Source organism: Anguilla rostrata, chromosome 4 (assembly GCF_018555375.3).
Source record: "Anguilla rostrata isolate EN2019 chromosome 4, ASM1855537v3, whole genome shotgun sequence".
NCBI lineage: Eukaryota > Metazoa > Chordata > Actinopteri > Anguilliformes > Anguillidae > Anguilla > Anguilla rostrata.
This window is the reverse complement of record NC_057936.1, coordinates 16793399-16813334: the sequence shown is the minus strand read 5'-3', so window position 1 is coordinate 16813334 and position 19936 is coordinate 16793399. Positions and strand designations below refer to the sequence as shown.

The window sequence follows — 19936 nt, the reverse complement described above, 5'->3', positions numbered from 1 at the left end:
ACAATTTATACTGTAACAAAAAAGTACAACTTGACAGATAATCAATCATTGCACAACTATACTTATAGCATTACCCAAAGGAAACACAAAAAAAGAGAAAAAGAAAGGACATCTAAAGGGGTTTAGAGGAGCCATGGTACAACCTTAAGAGGCAAGCCTTCAGTCTTCGTTCAGGGTTTTCACATAAAGCTGAAGCCAAAAACAGTATATGCCCGAAGGAAGGAAGGCAGGCAGGCTAGCGGGGTTAGTGGGGTTACCGTTTCCTATGATGGGAGGCAGCGCGGGGCCTTTGGGGGGCGGCGTGGGGGAGTGGGGGCCCAGCCGGGGCAGCACGCCGTTGACCTGCTTCAGCCGCTCCATCTTGATGTGCTCCATCCAGCGCAGCGGCTGCGCCGGGCCGCGGCGGGCCTGCAGCGCCAGCGTGGCGGAGGTGGCGGTGGACACGGTGGAGTCCATGATGGGCGCCTCCTCCTCGCCCTCGCCCTCGTCCTCCTCCTCCTCCGCGACGCCGCCGCCCCCGCCGCTCACAGCAAGCCGGACTCCACTGCCGGAATAGGCGCCGCTGAGGGGGGACTGGTCACTGCATGTAGACTGACCGCCAGGGCTTGGCTGAGACGCCTGGAGGGAGCGGGGGGGGGGGGCAGGGCGACAGTAGCCGTCAAGACGCGCTCTAATACCTAAAGACTAATTAGCTGCTATTGAAGTGCTGCTACCAAATTAAAAGATAGCATCACACGGCGATACTCATGTGGAGTGGCAAAGAGGCCTCATTATCGGAGAACCATTGCTGTTCATAATTTGCGAACGTACTGCACGGAAATAAAACATGAAAAACATAACTACAGAGAAATGGCTTGAAATGGAGAAAACTGACTAATATCCACGAATGGGTGAACGTACAGTACAGGCACAATCTGGCCATGGTGGAAATACGGTGAATATATAGTCAAGAGTCACGGATTGACTACGTTTCAAAAGATCAATGATGCTTGACGATGAATGCTCAAACTATTTCAGCAGCCATGTCAACAAAACTAAATATATATTAAATCTTCCATTTTAAAGCAGCCATTTTTTACACAGCCCCTCTGTTGTGAACAGTCACAGAAGCCTGAGTAAAACAGCCCCCCACGCTATGAATACTGAGAATGTCAAACTCAATAATGGCCATCACAGAAGAGAGCAGACAACATTGTTCATGCTATTTTCTAAACAGTGGAGGGCAGACAATGACTTATTTTCACACACCTTGTTTACTATAATGTAATATTAAACTTGACTGTCAGTGAAAGGGGTAGCTTTCAAGAACTGTGAAAGAGTGCCTCATTTTGCATGTTCTTAATACATCATGCTCTCAGCTAATTCTTAAAAATGCATGTTTTTGACTCATACTTTACTAACATCACTTAAAATATAGCATGCCAGCCACCATGCAACTTTTTAAAAACGTAACATGATCTAACACTTACAAATGCGCATGGACAAGAAAATTCTATTGCTATTTGTGGTGTAAAAAAAAGAAAGAAAACAATAAAAGAGTTTAAATTAAAATTCCACATTACAGCTCAGGACATGTGATGCACATGACTGACAGAAATAAACAAAAACCATGAAATGCCTACGAATAAAAAGTACGGAAATACACTCTTCTCACCTGATTACCCACTGTCCTTAGGAAGAGAGGGCAAGGAATGCACAATGCATCGACAGAAAAAATGTTCAGTTATTACAGAGGAAGAGTCCAGGCCAAACAGAACTGCAGAGTCTCATTTACCCTCTTTGACGACACAGAAGTTTATACTAATGACAGCCCAGACTTGGAGACCATTTCTGGGTTTTGAATGACAGGTCACACAGAGCGTGTGTGGAAATTAACTCAAATTTAGTTTTAACCAGGGCTTCTGTCAGAAATCCGATCCATCCGCATATACTTTTTGTGTATATACTTTACTATAACGCATTCTCTAATTTTATATATAAGAAAAAGAGAGAAGGGCGAAAAAAAGGAAGAGAGAGAATGTGGAGTATGTGGACCATTGCTGGTAATGAGGCAGCTGCAGCTTAGCAGGTGGATAAAAAATACTTAGCAGTAGGTCAGAAGTTAGAAGTTATTTATTGTGGGGAAAACTATTTTAGCCACGTAAGCAGGTTTATACAGTGGTATCCATGTGAAAAATAGCACGCTGAAGTATACTTAAAATATACAATTTTATACATTAATGCACAAAGTATAATTAGGGTGCATATAATTATAGTATAATTAAAGTATAATTAAAGTATACTTACTTTCTTCACATGGGTAATGCTGCAGTTGCTAAAATGGGAAACTGCATTTTTTTACACAGAAAAAAAGCCAAAATGCAAGAAAACCCCCCCACTGCATTCTATAAACACATTCCAAGGTCTTTTTTTAAGATTTACAACGAGCGATGACCCAGACTTGAACCACAACAAAATAATTACTCCTGCTTCTTTGAGCCAATCGCCCTTCAATGTCTGAGTAAAAAAACATTTGTGTTTTTTATTGATCATAATATTTACACAGCCGTTGGCAGCATTGCGAGATTCAAAGAGAAAGTGCTTATTTTTAATGAAAAATCAAAAATGAGATGTCACGTTCTAGCTAGCTTGCTCAACATTAATAAATTAAAACACAAATTGCTCCCAGGTTTTTAAAATATTATTAGCCTGTGTGGAAAATATTTGTTTTGATCAAAACGCCAAAACATTATTTGTAGTATATTTAACCCTGCTTCTGTTACAAGTGTTATAATAAAATTATGAATGACAAACTGTACATTTATTGTGTTCTTGTGGCGAATTATGGTAAAATAGTTTTATCAGAATTCAAGTGAATTAGTGTAAAACACATATTTTGAAATGTCCTGCATTCCAAAGACGCAACATTCTATGGACTAGCATAGAGGAGGGTTCAGGAAAGGGTCTTACCATGGGCTTCTCCGTCTTGATGGACTTGACCTGCAGACATTCGTCCTGCTTTGAGGTAGCGTGGTTATAGTCCCTTTGGTCGGCGAACCCGCCCAGCGGCAGCTGTCCTGGGGACCGGCTGGGGCCGTTGCTGCCGGGGTCCCGGGGCTGGGGAGGGGGGCGGGGGTGTGTGTCCCCGCGCTGCTTCTTGGTGACGTGGGCCTCGGGCCCGTGCACGGTCTTGACGTGCTTGCGCAGGGAGCTGGGGTCCGTGTAGCGCTTTGTGCAGCCCGGGATCTTGCAGATGTACGGTTTCTGTGGGGGGAGGGGCGGGGACAGGTGAATGGAACGGTTAACAGCTAGGTTTTTTTAAACCTCCTTTCTGTTCCACCCGCGAAAACAGATGAGCAGAAATGGGCTCTGAGGTAGTTAGGCCAGGAGTGGCTGTATGGCAGGCAGAGTAGTGGAGGGCAGATTATGTGTGTGGCGGGATAACGGCAAGGGGTGTCCGTCCCGCTGCTGATCAGAATGCCCAGCTAAGCTAAACAACTGATCAGCAGAAGATGGGATTTGTGGGCGCTTTCGGTGTTAGGAGTTGTTATTCTCCGTGTGTATCTTTCAGGAGTGGGTGTGTTTTGAATGTTCGAAAAAACGGCAGCTTTGTGCTTGTCTGTGTTTGTGCGCGTTTGCGTTTGAGTATGTAGGAGCACGCATATCTGAGTGTATCTGTACCTCACAGGAGTTCCAGTCGCTTGAAGGATTTACTATTTGTCTGTATGAGTGTGTAGGAACATGCATATCCGTGTGTCTGGGTTGGAGAGTGCATCTCTGATGCTGGGAGACGTTAAGCTTCGCGCCTGTGAGAGTGCACGTGCATGTGTGTTTCGGGGCATATCTATACCTCGTTGGAGTGCGTGCGGTTCTGGTGTCAGTACCTCGTTGGAGTGTGTGCGGTTCTGGTGTGTCAGTACCTCGTTGGAGTGCGTGCGGTTCTGGTGTCAGTACCTCGTTGGAGTGCGTGCGGTTCTGGTGTCAGTACCTCGTTGGAGTGTGTGCGGTTCTGATGCTTGGCACGGTCTGAGGCGTTGGAGAAGGCCTTGTTGCAGCCCTCGTGCTCGCAGACGTAGGGCTTCTCTCCGGTGTGGGAGCGCAGGTGGGTCTTCAGGTTCTCCAGCCGCGAGTATGCCTTGGCACAGCCCTCAAACTGCAGAGAGAGGACAGAGCACAGGCTAGCCATGGGTACTCTGTGAGGTTTCAGTGATTTCATTATTATTAGCATACAGCCTTTTTCTTTAGAAGTATATGGTGGCTTGAATGTCTTACATTTCAAACTACTAATTATCCATTTACACAGCTTGAAATTTAAGGAGGAAATTTAGTCTCCTTGCACAAAAAACTCTATCATGTATCAATATACCGTAAACAGCCAGATTTCATTGTTCAGATTTGGGTTATGCCCTTACCCAAGGACATAAAGGCAGTGGCAATGCCACACCAGGGATCTGACCCTGCAATCCAATTCCTTAACCATTTCAAGCAGCAGTGTAGCGTCAATACTTATCTCTTGTCTCACATTAAGTTCATGGTTGGACATTATGTTGGCAGAAGGTTGACTGCTCCATGTTTCTTTTGAAGAAGTCCAGGTGAGACCGAACCTTATGTTTCCTTGCAATTTATTGCTCATGTATGAAAGTAGCATAATAAAAGCACAGCTCATTCAGCAGAGATCCCAATGTGTGATCTGATTCCATTATGTGTTCACCTTCCAGCATCAGCCCTGCTCTATAAAACACACCCATTAGCCGGTACTAAGGTGCACAGGTAGAGTTAAGGTTCTGAAGCATTGTAGCCATATACTTTGAGCAGGCTAACACAAAGCATCTTCAAACCATAACAGAAAGCTAGCCGGCATGTCTGGCGTAGACATAGGACGGGAGAAGCCGGCAGCTGGTTAAAAACGAGCGCTGTGATTAAGCTCAGCCAATCGGCAGGGAGAACGGCTGCTCACCGTGCACTTGTGCGGCTTCTCCCCAGTGTGCCTCCGCATGTGAACCACCAGCATGTACTGTGCCTTGAAGGGCTTCTGCTCCCGAGAGCACTCCTCCCAGCGGCACACAAACTCCTTCTTCTCTCCGTGGATGTGGTCGTTATTGATGTGCTGGAAACGGGAGGGGGACGAACACGGAAACACGGTTAGCGGGGAGGCTAATCAAATGCAACACGAGAAATGAGCAAAACGACAGATCTGTTCCAGTCAAGTTAGCACATAAGTACAAGAATGCTACTTCTGCTAAACCTGTTGCTGGGATTGTTGCGTTTGGGGGCACGGCTGGAGTCAATTCCATTCAATTTTGACAATTCTCGAAATGAAGTATAATATATGTCCATAATGTTCTCAGTGGCTTACTCAACACAGGAACTGAATAAACTGACTGAAATGAAATGGACGCGAGTGCTGGTAGATGTGGGTGAGGTTGTTGTTAAGGGGACACCGGGGGTGAACATGGTTACACAAGACACAGTCAGTGAAGAGCTGCAGGCCCTAAGGGAAGGGTCCAAATAAAAATGGTCACAGACCTGTGGATTACTTTCTACAAACCCCACCCAGTATCACTGTATCACAATATAGTATTACCAAAACTTTCATCAGTATAAATACATGTTGTGCGTAAATAAGACTGTGCCCATGGAACTGTTGGGACTATGAACCCAGCAAGCAATGACATTTATCCAGTGCAAAGGCAATCAAGATGCAATTCCGTTAGAGTGCCACTAGAGGGCCTGTGGAAACAGGAACCACCGAGGCGCTAATTGTGATCTGTTTGCAAAGCGTGTGTGACGGAGATCTCAGGGACGGTTTCACCAGCCAGCGGAGTCGGGTGGACTGTTCAGCTTGACTTGATAAGTATGATTTATGAGCGTGTAAACCATGTTTTTATTTCCTCTCAGAACAGAAATAAAAAGTGACACCAGTCATCAGAGTGAATTGTCACAGTGCTCGATTCCTGCCCTTAAGGGATGCTCAGCTGCCGACAAATCCACACAACTTTTAAAGAAGTACAGTTAGACCGGATAATGGCATCCCTCACAGAAACAGAGAGGCTGAGGTGTGGTTTTGCTTCAATTTGTGGGGGAAACTCGGGACAGTTCTAGTTTAAAATGAATAAAAAAAGGGCTTTAAGACTTAGGAACGAAATCCATCTGTCATAACAAAGACATCTCTGTTTGGTTTCCACAAGAACAGCTAGGAAATTTGGCTGGGTTCTCTGCAGCAATTAGAACGAAACTTTGCCACTTCTCTAACTCTTCAAGAGAGGGGCGAGACCAAACAGGTCCAGTGACAGAGAAAAAAAAGAGGCCCTTAATGTTTCTCTCTTTCTTTCCACCCTCATTCCTTTTCTTTCTCTCTTTCATTAAGGCTATCCCTGGACTCCAAATATGGGAGAATAAAGCAAGAGCCAGATTTAGCGGGATTTGAAATAAAACCCTGTCACTTCCCATCACAATCGGGCTCCTGCCCCTCTGTGACAAGCGTTGACAGTTGTGCTGCCGCGGCAACTTCCAGTCAGAGGCTTTAAGGGGAACTGGGAGGAGGGGGGAGAGGGTGGGGGGCTGGGGTGAGTCAAGGGTGCATGGGGAGGGGTGAGTGGGGTGCGGAGGTTGAATGGGGGGAGGGGAGGAATCAAAAGTTCAGTCAAAGCATCTCAAATGCCAGGGCTTTACAACTCCACCAAAGCATTATATCTGAGGACTGGGGACCTATTCTTCTCTCTCTCTCTCTCTCTCTCTCTTTCTCTCTCTCTCTCTCTCTCTCTCTCTCTCTCTCTCTCACACACACACACACACACACAGACAGACAGACAGACACAGGCTCTCTCTCACAAACACACACACACACGCACGCACGCACGCACACACACACACACATACGCGCACGCACACACACACACATGCATCACTCGCTATGAGCTAAAGCACTGACCAGCAAAGGGGTTAATGGCTCATGCTGCTGGCTAGGGAGGGGTGGTAAGAAAAAAAAAAAAAAAACCTACAGACACAGAATCCTCTAGGGATCAAGTCAACATCTGGCCCTCTTACAAAGAAAATACTGTACAGCCCTCAGAAGTGCTTTTCCGAGAGCAATTTAAACAGAGAGACAGACACAATATCCTGAAGAGAGGAACCTGTATTATTACATTCCTGAACAGGGGGAGGGAGGGATCTGCCTTAGGGAAAATGGGAGAGAGAGGGAGGGTGGGAGGGAGAATCTTTTGGAATGCTGAAGAGAGGGGAACTCTCATCCCCAGTTCCTTTTTTTCGCGCCACGAAGGCCGGCAAACGTCGGCGTCCCCGATCGTTGTCACCTTCAGGAAGCGCAACTTAAAAAGAACATTTTCTGCCAGCTGTACGGGGCTGACACTTCCCTGGCCTCGGGCTGTCAAGTCCGGTTCTGGGTCACAAAAAACAATTTGGGGAGGGCCCCAACTCATCATTCTCAGAGGTACACGCTGCCAGACATGCCAAAGCGTTATTGCCTCACATCCTGAATGAACACATCACGCGCTAGCGGTTCTCGATCAGCTGAGAGGAGACGTACTGTAAAATGAAGTTTGATACGGGGTCTTGATGCAGCGACGGAAATCCTCCGCCATGTCTCAGATTGTGAGGTCTTTCCCTAGACATACAGTATGCGCTGACTCTCAGGGACTGATCCACTGAGACCCCAACCTTGTAGCTTTCGTAAAAACAAAATTGTCTTCAGGTTTCCTACACTTCATATTGACTTCCACGGAAAAAAAAAACGGAAACTTTGTGAACAGTGTTAACTATGAAAACCGTAGTTAAACCAATGGCAGTCATTTGCCTACACAAACTGACCCCTTCCGACCGGCTTCGACCTCAAGGCAGCCAAATGGCCAGGTACTGAGGGATTCGGCTTTGATGTGCAGAGGCCGACGGAAAAGTGCTCATGGCTTTCCTGGGGACTGACTGAACAAAACAAAAGGAGTGTTGTCTTTCCAGGGAACCTTGACCCCCCGCCCCCAACCCCCAACCCCCAGAACCAATCGAGGGGCCTGACCAGGGGTGACATGCACCTAAAATAACTGAGGGGGAACAAAGAACACAGGCTGCAAAATTTATCCACAAATTTTACGAGATATGTAAAGTTATAATTCACTGACTGATCACCTCATTTGGTTATGCTGGTCACAGGTAAGCCAGCTAACTTTAGGCTGTAGAGGTCTGTCTAAAACTGTCTGCTAACATTAGCCATCCAGAAAACACCTAAACAATTACAATAGCTAGCTAGCTGGCTGATTGTCTATCTAGCTAACATAATGACAAGGAAATTAAGATATACTTTATTCATACAAAGCAGGGATCAAAGTGAATTGTAGATCATTTTAAATCATATTTTCACATGATATGATAATTACCCCATCACTCACCTCATAAAAATAAACATGAAGCGAAGAAGTGTTACATTACATGTCTTCAGCTGTAACTTGTTCATTCACTAGCAGTTGGATTTGTAAATGTCAGGTGAGAATTAAAGATGAGTAAGAAAGGAAGGAACTATTAGGGAAAAGGAGGATTGATACAGAATCATCTTAAAAAAAAAACGAATTTCTTAGGTATATGTATATCTTCTGAAAAACCAAAAGTGGCCCCTTGGTTTGAATGGGCATGTGGTTTGAATTAGGCTGGGCCTAACAGACCTGCATCCCAGTTAGAGTGGAACTTCATTATCTTTGGAACGGTCCTGACCCTTGGCATTCCCTGAGCCCCCCTGGGGACAGAGCAGTCATGCTGTTCCTCTCACCCCATTTGGGGGGGTGGGGGGGGGGGGTTCCCCCGTCTCCCTTCACAACGCGGAAAAACCCCGCGCTTATTCCTCCGTTTTTCCGGAGAGGGAATCCCTGCGCCGTCCTGTCAGTCTGCTGAGCCGCGCTCGATATCCGGGGCGGGGAGCGATCGGATCGTACCTGCTCCTCGCCGGCTCGGCCCGCGCGTATTACTCACGGCGCGACGGGCGTGATGCATGGGCCCCCGCCGCCCCGCCACGGGAGGGTGCGCCGTCGCGGGCCTCCGCGGCATCTAACGCCGCGATCTAACGGCAATTTTTTACCAAATCAATAATTGCCATGCTGAGCGGACGACGGGCCTTTTTTCTCGGGGAAATCGACAAACGCGGGCTGATAGCGGACCCGGCGGCGGTTATTCATCTTGGCCCCGCCCGGCTTATCGGACGGGAACTGTAAAAACGCCGGCGAGATGGATTTAGGAGCAGGGAGACCGGGTTCGACGGGCCCCTCGCAGAGCGGATCTGACACACGAGCTAACGCTGACAGACACTGAAACGCGCTTCAGATACACACATGGATCCCTAAACTGCCACATGCACACTGAGGTACTGTGAGGCCTGTGGAAGCAAACATTCAGACACAATACACACACACACACACACAGAAATACAATAACTTTCAGAAATGGACAGATAACATGCGACACAGAAAATGAAACATGCATAAAATACGCACACACACAGGCACATACCTACACATACACTTGCATTCACACACGTACTGTATACACACACACACGTACGCACGCACACGCACGCACACACACACACACAGAAACACATACACACGTGCTTTTATATCCCAGCAAATTCATTTCATTACTAGGCTCTTTTCCATGCGTATTCCCATTATGATTTATTTATATCCCCTTCTTATCAAAAGTTTCTTCCAAACACCCCCGTCTACATTAGAATGCAGACATGCATAAAAAGGGGCCTGTTTACAAGGCAATTTCACAAAGCAGGGGGACCCGCACCACCGTTTAGCTTTATCAAGTACAGACTAATAAATCATACGCTCTTTTGTGATGTCAATCGCTGAAGCGCTTTGTACAAGAAAGGGAAAAAAAGTGGTGAGCTTGTGGAGGGGAGAGAGAGAGAAAAAGAGAGAGTGTGTGTGTGTGAGAGTGTGTGAGAGAGAGAGAGAGAGAGAGAGAGAGAGGAGGGGGCGTAGGGTGGCGGGGGGCTGGAATTGGCATGTGTAATTCAGTGAAGCCTTTTCATCTGGGAGTAAGATACTCCAGACAGATAACGTGCCTAATCCTCCTCCTGATCAAAAAAAATCTGCATTTTACCAATTAAAGCCCCCCGCCAGAAGCAAGAGAGGGGGCCGCTTTCAGACTTCGCCCGAGTTTATCTCCCCGCAACACAAGGGAGGGGAACAGCCCCGGCTTTCTTTCATTTTCGGGGGGCGCGCACTTTATCTGCCTCCAAGAACGGGGGCATCGCCGCGGCGCCGGGAACCGGCTGTGCGGGAACGGTGGAGGGACGCGGCAGCGTCGGCTACCCACGGGACGCCCCCAACCCCCTCCGGCCCCCCCAGGCCCCCCCCCTCTACCTGCCAAACATTCAGCACGGCAACAGCCCCCCGCCCCCATCGATACGAAGGCCTGCCTCTGCACTTGCAGAAAAAAATTAAAACATTAAACAAACAGCAAAAAATGATTAAACAAACACCCCCTCTCTTCTTCTTCTTCTTCTCTTGGACTCCCTTTAAAGGGGTGGGAAAGAAGGAGGAAAAGAATTTGCCAAAAGGTGCCATACCGGGGGGAAAAAAGAAACGGTCCGAGCAAAATAAAGTAATTGCGTGGAAAAAAAAATATAAAGCGAAATTGACACCTGCCTTGCATTTGCCGACTGGGGAGGAAAGATAAGCAAGTTAAATTGTGGAGATATGATGTTTATCTTATCGCTCAGACCAAAACCGTTTAAACACGCACAATAAAGGAATATTGCCGTTTATCATGGTGAGGCTGCATTTCAGACTGTAAAAGCATATTTCAAGAGCACTGCAAGATTGCTTTTGTACAAGGGGGGGGGGGGGGGGGGGGTTCGAGTGCAATGATGGTGGCAGTGGGTTGAATCATATAATTAGGCTCTCAAAAAATTCCTGCCACGTTTATTAATTTCTAGATTTAAAAACTAAATTCAACAGAATACACTTCCTTTGAAAACTATTTGCAGTATTTATATTAAAGATAGTATAAACTGTAACATAAAGTAATGGTATCTATTTAATTTGATTCTGCGATGAAGATTTGATGAGAAAGGAATTCTGCAGGACAGGGCCTAAACCATACATTCCCTGCAATTTTGTAATAAAATCTGTGCAGATAATAACTTACTCTGGAAGTAAACTTTTATGTAATGAAACGTGCTACTGTAAAATTGAAAAGCTTAAATCATCAATCTTAGGAGTAGCTGTTAATTTTAAATACTATTTCAAAAGTCAAGTTTAAATAAATGAGGAGGGGGTGGCCCATTGTTTAAACGTTTAATATATGGAAATTTCCCACATCGAATATCTTTGAGAAGCACTGTGGTCCCAGTGCAGTGCTTATCCTATTACTGAGGACTGCAGAGATAAGACCATTTTCAGTTCAGCTCCGGCAAATTAGAGAGGAGGGGCTCAGTAGGCGAATATTTTTATTAGCATGTCAACCCTATCAGCGCGAGCATAAAAAATGAAAAATAAATCACAATGACAAAAAAGAAAACAATTCTGATCTCTGAGGGAGGGCGAAAAAAAAAAGGAAGCATTCAGGAATTCCGTCGCGCCCAACAATTTTCTCTTTTCCCCCCCGATCGCTTTGCTACCTGAGGAAAGGGGAGCAGGGGGGAGGGGGGGCCGCGGGAAGAGACGCCCACCTGGAGCTGAGGAAGCGGCGCTGACGACAGAGCCCCCCCCCCCCCCGCCCCCCACCCCGACCCCCGCCCGTCCAGGCTCCGGCGGCGCGGGCAGACACTCGGAGCGCCAGGGCGCCGGAAACAAGGGCAAGAAGTTGTCAAGATTTTCAACCTTTCAGCAGAGCCCTTCAACTGCGGGCGGCAGCCTATTCCGCGGCGAGGATATCAATTATAGATAGGGGTTACTGCGGCTGGCTGTGGATAGCAATGTCAGACGGCAGATAGACAGCCATGGAGAGCCGGGAATCTTTCTATCAGATGCGTGGGGATGGGCGGGGGGGTGGGGGGTGGGGGGCGTCGGGATGTGTGCAGTTAAAAGGGAGGGCTTGGGGGACAGCTGTATATATTACCACCAGCTCCAGCTTTCATGTTTCTGGTGCTGGAGTAAGGATGGGGATCTTCTCTCATTCTCACACCAAAATTGTCACAAAGCATTTCCGGGCCAATCAGAAACCAGCATGGTCCGTATGCAAAGGGAGGTGGGGAAGTATAGGGCATTTTCATTGGCTGTATCAAGTTGGAGGGGCTAGTGAGGTCATTTAGGCAATATTTATGCTGTTAAGTCTGTGATTAAATTGACGCCAAAGGTAGTTTGTGCATTGTTTGTATGTGTGTGTATGTGTCAGTAGGGTTGTGGCGATGTGACAATTACCGCAATACCGCGGTCATGTGATGCCTACCGCATGGTAGTTCTATTTGGACCCTTGTTATGCAGAAACTCTGGTTGGTAGTTCTATTTGCACCGTTGTTAAGCAAAAACCTCTGGTCGTTAGTTCTATGAAAACAATGATTCTATCAAGAAAAAACAGTTCCTTCTTATTTTATACCATACAATTAGTTTATACCATGTGTACCATACATTTTTGTCATTACATTATTTAATAAAACTGCATGAAACCATATGTAATTCAAATTCATCTCCCTAGCACTGTCTTGCTTTTTAAATGGTATGGTCGCGCAGTGTAGACATCTTTCTAAGACCCTCTGAAACGGGTTTTGAATGCCAGCTAGCTTAATGACAGGTTCGTCGTCACTTGTCACCTAGCCAATATTAAAATTCTTGGTTTTAGGTCAGAATGGTCTCAGGGCGTGCTTGTTATCCCGGCTAGCTAGCTAGCTAACTATTGAATTGTAAACAAGGTTACTATAAACGCAATTGTTCACAGACATACGGAAGAAAATGCGTCCCGTAGCCATGAGTTAAATACGGAACGCCTATTCCACTGTCCAAATAAGGGACGATTCCGATTTGCGTGATGGTTGGCAACCTTAAATAAAGCTAGCAACAGTACTAGAAATGTGATTCAACATTGCCATCAATTGTGAAATTGGACATTGAAAAGGGGAGAAATAACTTGCTGCGAGGTTAAACAAAAAAAAAAAAAAACTGGACTGGAAGAAAAAAAAACTGGACTGGAAGAAAGAAAAAAAACCTTGACTGGAAGAAAAAAAAACTGGACTGGAAAAAAAAAAAACTGGACTGGAAGAAAAAAATACAGAGCCCCCTAAGGGTCATGGTGGGGATTTTTAAATTATATTTTTTTAGCTACTTTAGCGTTCCCTTGCAATGCTTTTGCATGGTCTCACAGCATGCTTGTTATCCTGGCTAGCTAGCTAGCTAACTATTGAATTGTATTCAAAACAGCGGTTACTACAAACGGAATCGTTCACAAAAATACAGATGAAAATGCATCCCATAGCCGTGAGTTAAATACGGAACGCCTATTCTACTGTCCAAATAAGGGACGGTTCCGTATTTTGTGGGATGGTTGGCATCCCTAAATGAAGCCAGTAACTAGAACCGTGATTCAACGTTGCCATCTATTGCGAAATTGGACATTGAAAAGGGGAGGGGACGTAACAACAATTCAAAATCGAAAGAATAATGTTGGTGTTTAAACTGATTTAGAATGCTGGATTTTGTAGCGCATTGATTTTAGAATTGTTAAAAGGCAGAAGTGCCCTTTTATGGGGGAGGTAGTTTTCCCCCACTTTTCTGGAATACCGTTGGTTCAAAACACATCAATCAAAGTGTAGATTGTAGAATGGGCATTTCCCTGGAGAATGAGCACACAAACATGCTTGTCTGGCTCCTAACAACGGATGAATTGTCCCTGATGTGCGCCAAGCCCTATGTGTCAGTGCATGCGAAGATATTCAGGGAGCACCAAGTAAAACAATAATTAGGGTAGTATTTAGGAACCAAAAGAACTGCTACTTGGGAAATAATGGATGGTCAGTGATGAGTATCCATCATGGACTCAGGCTACCTCTGTTCCCGGGGGATATTAGATTTATTTCTGCGGTCAGATCTAATCCTTTCAGAAAAGCAACAGAAAGGCCCAGTGACTGAACCCAGAACTGACCCCATCCCTGACCTCTTCCATTTTTTCCTCCTCCATTTTTTTCAAATGGCCTCTTTTTTTGCTCCGTTTGAATGAAATATCGCCATCGAACAGCGCGTTGCAATTTGCTGCCTGTGACTGGGTCAATTTCGATTTAGTCCAGGCCTGAGTCTGCCGGTCTGTTGGTGCAACGCTGTCAACGGCACTGTTTCCTCAGCTGAATGCGTGACTGCTGCACTACTGAAATTTTCTGACGAGTGCTCAATCCAGTCTAGTCAAGAATCCAAAAAAAAAAATTCTAAATCCAACTGGCTCATACTGTGTCACCGACCTTGTGACAGACATTCATGATGAGAAGCTAATGGAGGTGAGAGAACTGTCCTCATTCACAAAATAATGAATGATCTAGTTAATAAAGTTTTTCATTTAATTAATGTAGCAGTTTCTTTGACAGGGACAATGCATATTAATAACATTTCAGTAAATGTGCCAGAGTTAGCCAGGGAGGCTTATTTTAATTCATAGTCCTTTATCTACACTAAGTAGTAACAGTACATACAATAGCACATTGTGTTATCTTACATTTCCTCTGCTTCTGAGTTAATATCATTCTTGATTTAGGCTACAAACATTGTACGATGTATTTTGTACTTAATATGAAACTAGGTTTATTTTTTCTTTGTTAAAGGTTTACATAATTGCTTATTCTTACTAAAAGGCTGTTAGTGAACCTCATATTCCTGACAAGATGAGAGGAATCCATCTCTATTCACAGGACTTCCACTGACAAGTGACAGAGAGCAACAAAAGGAGGCTTACGGTCCGATTTTTTAGGGCCCAGAACAGGCTAAATCAATTACCTTCTAGTGTTTCACATGGTATTCGCAATAGGACATGTTCTTCAGGCCAAGAGCCCATTAAACAAATCCCTGAAACCAATCTAGGATTCAGTGACCACATTACGGAACAGGTTCACAGATCCAGATGGGTGTCGAATAATCCCCGTCGAGTTCGCGAAAACACTGCAAACGGCGGGAGACGCGGCGGGTGGATGCCCCCAAAGAGGATGCGCCTCCCCACTGCTAGAGGGGGTGCGAATGGCATGGAGACCGATTGTCCTTCCCCTTCCGCTCACATGCGTAGCTTGGGGTAACCTGACGCTGGGGGGAGTGCCGGGGGGGGCAAAGGTCACGGCCCCTCCCCTTTTTACGTGAGAGCACAGGTCGGACACCTGGGGCTTCGCCATGGAGGGGGCGACCCGGAGGACCCCCCCAAGGTCACCGCTGATCCTGAATAGCATTACGGCAGGAGAGAGTTACACAAAGAATGCAGAATTCCAGCAGAGACCGTGAACTGCATGTTAGCCATGTAAGTAAGCCCTTAACAGGCATCCGGGATTGCTCCTATGAGTCAATATGCAAGTAGGGCCCTGAGGTAAGAAGCGTGTGACGGTCTTCAGTTATGTAAAGATGACTCAACATCTTTAGCTGTGAGCTACTGTTGATAAACTGTTTGTGAGTGTACAAAGGTCCCAAGTCCAAGTAACCCCTCAAGCTCTCCCTACTTAACACATGCCAGCGTGTGAACGCAAGTCATTTCCCTCCTGCGCGTTTCCCAAATGGTTTTGGGGTGAAATTGATCGTCGTACGCCGGGAATTGTGGGTAAACTCACGTGCACCAGTTGCTCCTGCGTGTCAAACTCCCTGCAGCAGCCCTCCCAGTGGCAGTTGGTCTCGTACACAACCTCTGGCTCCTGCTTGCTCTCGTCCTTGTCTCCCTCCTCCTTCACCAGCGTCATGCCCTCGGGCTGGTCCTGTTGGAACACAGACGAGTTATGGCACAGCTGCAGCACAGTGACGGCACAGCAGAGCACAGGCATCTTGGCCCCGATGGCCTGACCCCTGCCGATTGACCCCTGATGATGAACGTACCAATCACATAAGTGAATAGACTCTGTGGTGCATGTTCTTGTGTAGGTACAGCTATGGCACAGTAATATAAACTTAGTTAGAGATTCAGAGATGGAAAATAAAACCAGCAAAGGAGAGAAAGAAGTAACAGAATTAAGGAAGGAATGAGGAGGAAACCCATAAGGAGCTCCTTGTTGGTAAAGGGTTGCTGGAGATGACCCACTGCAATTTTAGTTGACACAGCAATAGGGCTACAATGCTATGGTTATAATGCTATGGGCTACAGAAAGAGGGAGCGAGGACTGAGCGAGTAAGTGGCAAGATGAAAAAGCATGAAAAACATCTGAACAGTATGAGATGCACAGACCGCACAGGATGGAGGCAAGATTAGAATGTGTGGCAGAATTATTCATCGGAACAGGGAAAAAAAAAAAAAACAGCATCATTGTCCCAGTTTATGTTTTTAATTAGGCTAATATGAGGTTTTCAGCAGAGCCATACGCCTGGCATTTCGCCAGGGCCTATCAAAATACCGGCGGTCGCGCTCGGAGGCCCATGCGCGTTTCTGCGGGAGAACGATGGCGCGTAAATTCCGATCCGACGAGGGAGCGCGAGCGGGCCGCTCGAGCGGAGCCGCGGACGTTAAGATTTCACAGATCTTCCGCGGGAGCGTCGGAGCTTAGCCGCGGGCCGGGAGAGGAAATGTAGCGCTCAAACCCCCCCGGCTCGCGCTAAAACCTGATATACGCCTCGGTGCGGGTCGAGCATTTGAAGAATCTCTCCCCCCCCCCCCTCCTTGCCTTTTCCATCTGAAGGTTGCTCCATTATCCCAGACATATTTCACTGTCAACTTAAAATGTTTAAGGGGGGGGCTGGGACGGGACGGAGCGGGGAGCTTGGCGCCCCTCTGCACCGGGCAGCTGTGATTAATAAAGATCCTCTTAGTGTTCCGTGGGACGGGGGGTGAGAGGGCGGGGCAGCGCTGAGGGGTCTAGAGGGATGGGAGAGAGGAGCTGGCTTACAGCTCCCCTGTGCTCAGAGTGGAGGAGGAATGGGGGGGGGGTGCAGTGCTATGCTCATGGGCCTTCAACTAAGCGCTTGCGCTGGTGCACACACTGTCAGAAATAAAAACACACGTGCAGAGGTGCAAGCTGTAATGTACAAACACACACACACACGCAAATGCACATGCACGCACACGCACGCACGCACGCACGCACACACACGCAAATGCACAGGCACACACACATGCACGCACACGTGCGAGCAAATGCACATGCGCACACACACATACACATACACAAAAGCATGCACACACACGCAGGCATGCATGCACACACACATATGCACAGAAGCATGCACACACACACATGCACGCACGTACACACACATGCACATACACACACACACATGCATGCACACACATACGCATGCACACACACGTACACATGCACACAAACAAAAGCATGCACACATGTACACACACATGCACACATACATGCACACACACACACGCACGCACACACACAAACACATATGCACACACACAGGCACACACACACGCACGCACTCATACACTCACACACGCACGCACACACACGCACGCACACACACACACACACGCACACACACACACGCACACACGCTGCCCTGTGCGTGACAGCTGGCGCTCTTGCAGGAAGCCCTGGGCCCGTCCCTGCTCAAAGTAAGATGTTCTCGTCTCATCCAGCACATTTGTTTCACATTAGCCTGGCACGGCACGCTGCTTTAGAGGTCGTGAAAAGCATGACTACAAGGCATTTCAGCACGGGGGGGGGGGGGCGGGGGAACAGAGAAGGGCAGAGAGAGGGAGAATCCATTCACAAGGATACAGGCAGTCAGATCGTCTTCCAGAGCACACAGACGCTCTCGTACGGTACAGCGGAAAGACAGCCACGCACTCAGACGCAGGCCTTCGTTAAACCTGCGGCCTCATATCTCCTGTATTTTTCCATTCAGCCCGGCGTCTGATTAAAAGGAAAACTACTTCCTTTGACTGCCCCCGTGACCAATGAGACTCATCTCTACTGAAGCTGCAGCCACAACAAGCAGCGGAACATAACAGCCAAATAAATAAAGCTTTAAATTATGTCAACTGATTGGTCCCAAAGCTCTGTGTGGGCATGCATGTGTGTGTGTGTGTGAGCTCCCTAGTGCATATCAGAAGTAAATGACAGAATGGATGAGTTGGTGTTTAGAGAGTGATGGGCATGGGAACAGAGAAAATGACAGTGTGTGTGTGTATGAGAGAGAGAAAGAGAGAAAGAAAGCATTGAGAGATAATCTCCTTTAAAATGCAAATAAATGTACTTGCTTATCAGCTATTTAGCGCAGTTTTGCTTGCCTACATTTGACGTGACACCCATTTATACCACCGAGTGTTTGCTGAAGTGTTCCAAGCACACACACACCCAAGGTCCTCTGATAACAGGCGTACCCCCTCACCCCCGCCCCCCCTCCTCCCCCCTCTCACCTGCACGCTCACCGCCCCGGGGCTGGGCAGCTCCTCGTCCGGCTTCATCTTGGAGCGCTTGTGGTGCATGGGGTCCCCGGTGCTGCTGACCGCCGACTCGCTCGTGGGTTTGCTCTGCGCGGACGCAAGAACGACACCGCGACGTTTCAAATTCACAGCGCGCGCTTTTGGAACATTTTCACAGCCTCGTCAGAGCGCCGTTCCAAGAACAGCACGGCTCAATCAGAATCCCGATTATATTCACTGACGGTAATCGACTAGACTTGCTTGTCAGAATATCTCAAGGCTCCATGTATTGAACGCAAGTAAACACTACTTCGTTCCATCCCTCGTCAGGTTTGTTGAAAAGATCTCTGGGAGTTTCTGGTCTTTTGCGAAAAACAATGGTTTACTGGCACTACGCACGGGAAATACAAATGTTCAGGAACCTATAGGACAAACATTAGCTAGTTTTGATGATGAAAGCTTGTCAGCTGCAATTTTTCTTGTTTATTGATGCAGTTAAAAGCTTAGCCTTAAGGAACTTAGCCTTATATATTTGTTTTGCTAGACAGCTAAGGTGTCTGTTAACATGTTTAAAACTACCTGTAGGCTAATATCTTGCATGACAATTTGGTGAGTTAGCTCAGACGTGACCACCAAAACAGCACAAATGGTGGGGTCCCACAAACGATCGCGATGATACAGAATCTGCAACACAACAGCTCTCTTTCCTCTTTGCTTCGGGATGCCCGGACCATGAGTCTGGCCTGGAACCCTCTCTCTTGGAGGGATGTTCCTCATTCCCAGCCAAGGTCTCCGGGAGAGTGGGGGGAAAAAACACCGTGGGAGGATTTGGACAGAAAAGAAAAAATGTGGAAAAGGCGGGATTCCTTGGCCCCGTGGCGTACTCTCCCTGCCAGCCAACAGCCACACTGTACAGCATCTCTCTCTCCTTTTCCAGAATGTTCACTCGCAACCAGAACATTTTCCATTCAGTGACACAGGAACTCATCCAATGTGAGCCTCTGCCTGGCTTGGTGGAAAACCAAGTATTTTTCACTGTATATTTTGCATGTGGAAAGGGATAATTATAACAAAGGCAACATAGCTGATGTGGTTGGTTTCGCACGCCTCCTTGGGCTAGCAATGTTTGGTATTTTCTGGGTATGTCAGTATGAGAGATGGCCAGGGGTTCCATTTATTGCCTTTAATTGTTCTTTTACACTCCGGAAAGTGATAAATGCCAAGCATTTCACTTCCATTAAACTGAACCCCGCTGTCTATAATATCAGCCGTTCAAAATGGATGTTATTTTCAAGGCAGTGGACAGCGCAGCGTAATGGTTTGGGAAGAAGGATCGGTGCGCGAAAGCTCGGTTTCACGTATGAAATCTTTCTTGAGCCGCTTCAAAATATATATTTTTTTTAAATACCAAAAAAAAATGGGGGTGGGAGGAGGGGCCTGTTACCATAGAGATGCTTAGATA

At 46.9% G+C, this 19936-nt stretch overlaps 1 protein-coding gene across 3 annotated transcripts in view; it reads right to left on the bottom strand.

Moving 5' to 3' along the window:
• gli3 (GLI family zinc finger 3) overlaps nucleotides 1–19936 on the bottom strand; it is a 142366-nt gene that overhangs the window by 2855 nt on the left and 119575 nt on the right. For all 3 annotated transcript variants that reach the window (XM_064330971.1, XM_064330970.1, XM_064330972.1), the window contains exons 9-14: nucleotides 18469–18582; nucleotides 15719–15859; nucleotides 4937–5086; nucleotides 3968–4132; nucleotides 2950–3243; nucleotides 258–618 (exon numbers count right to left, since the gene is read on the bottom strand). In XM_064330971.1, coding sequence (XP_064187041.1) covers nucleotides 258–618; nucleotides 2950–3243; nucleotides 3968–4132; nucleotides 4937–5086; nucleotides 15719–15859; nucleotides 18469–18582 — 1225 coding nt within the window. The remainder of the gene's footprint in view (nucleotides 1–257; nucleotides 619–2949; nucleotides 3244–3967; nucleotides 4133–4936; nucleotides 5087–15718; nucleotides 15860–18468; nucleotides 18583–19936) is intronic.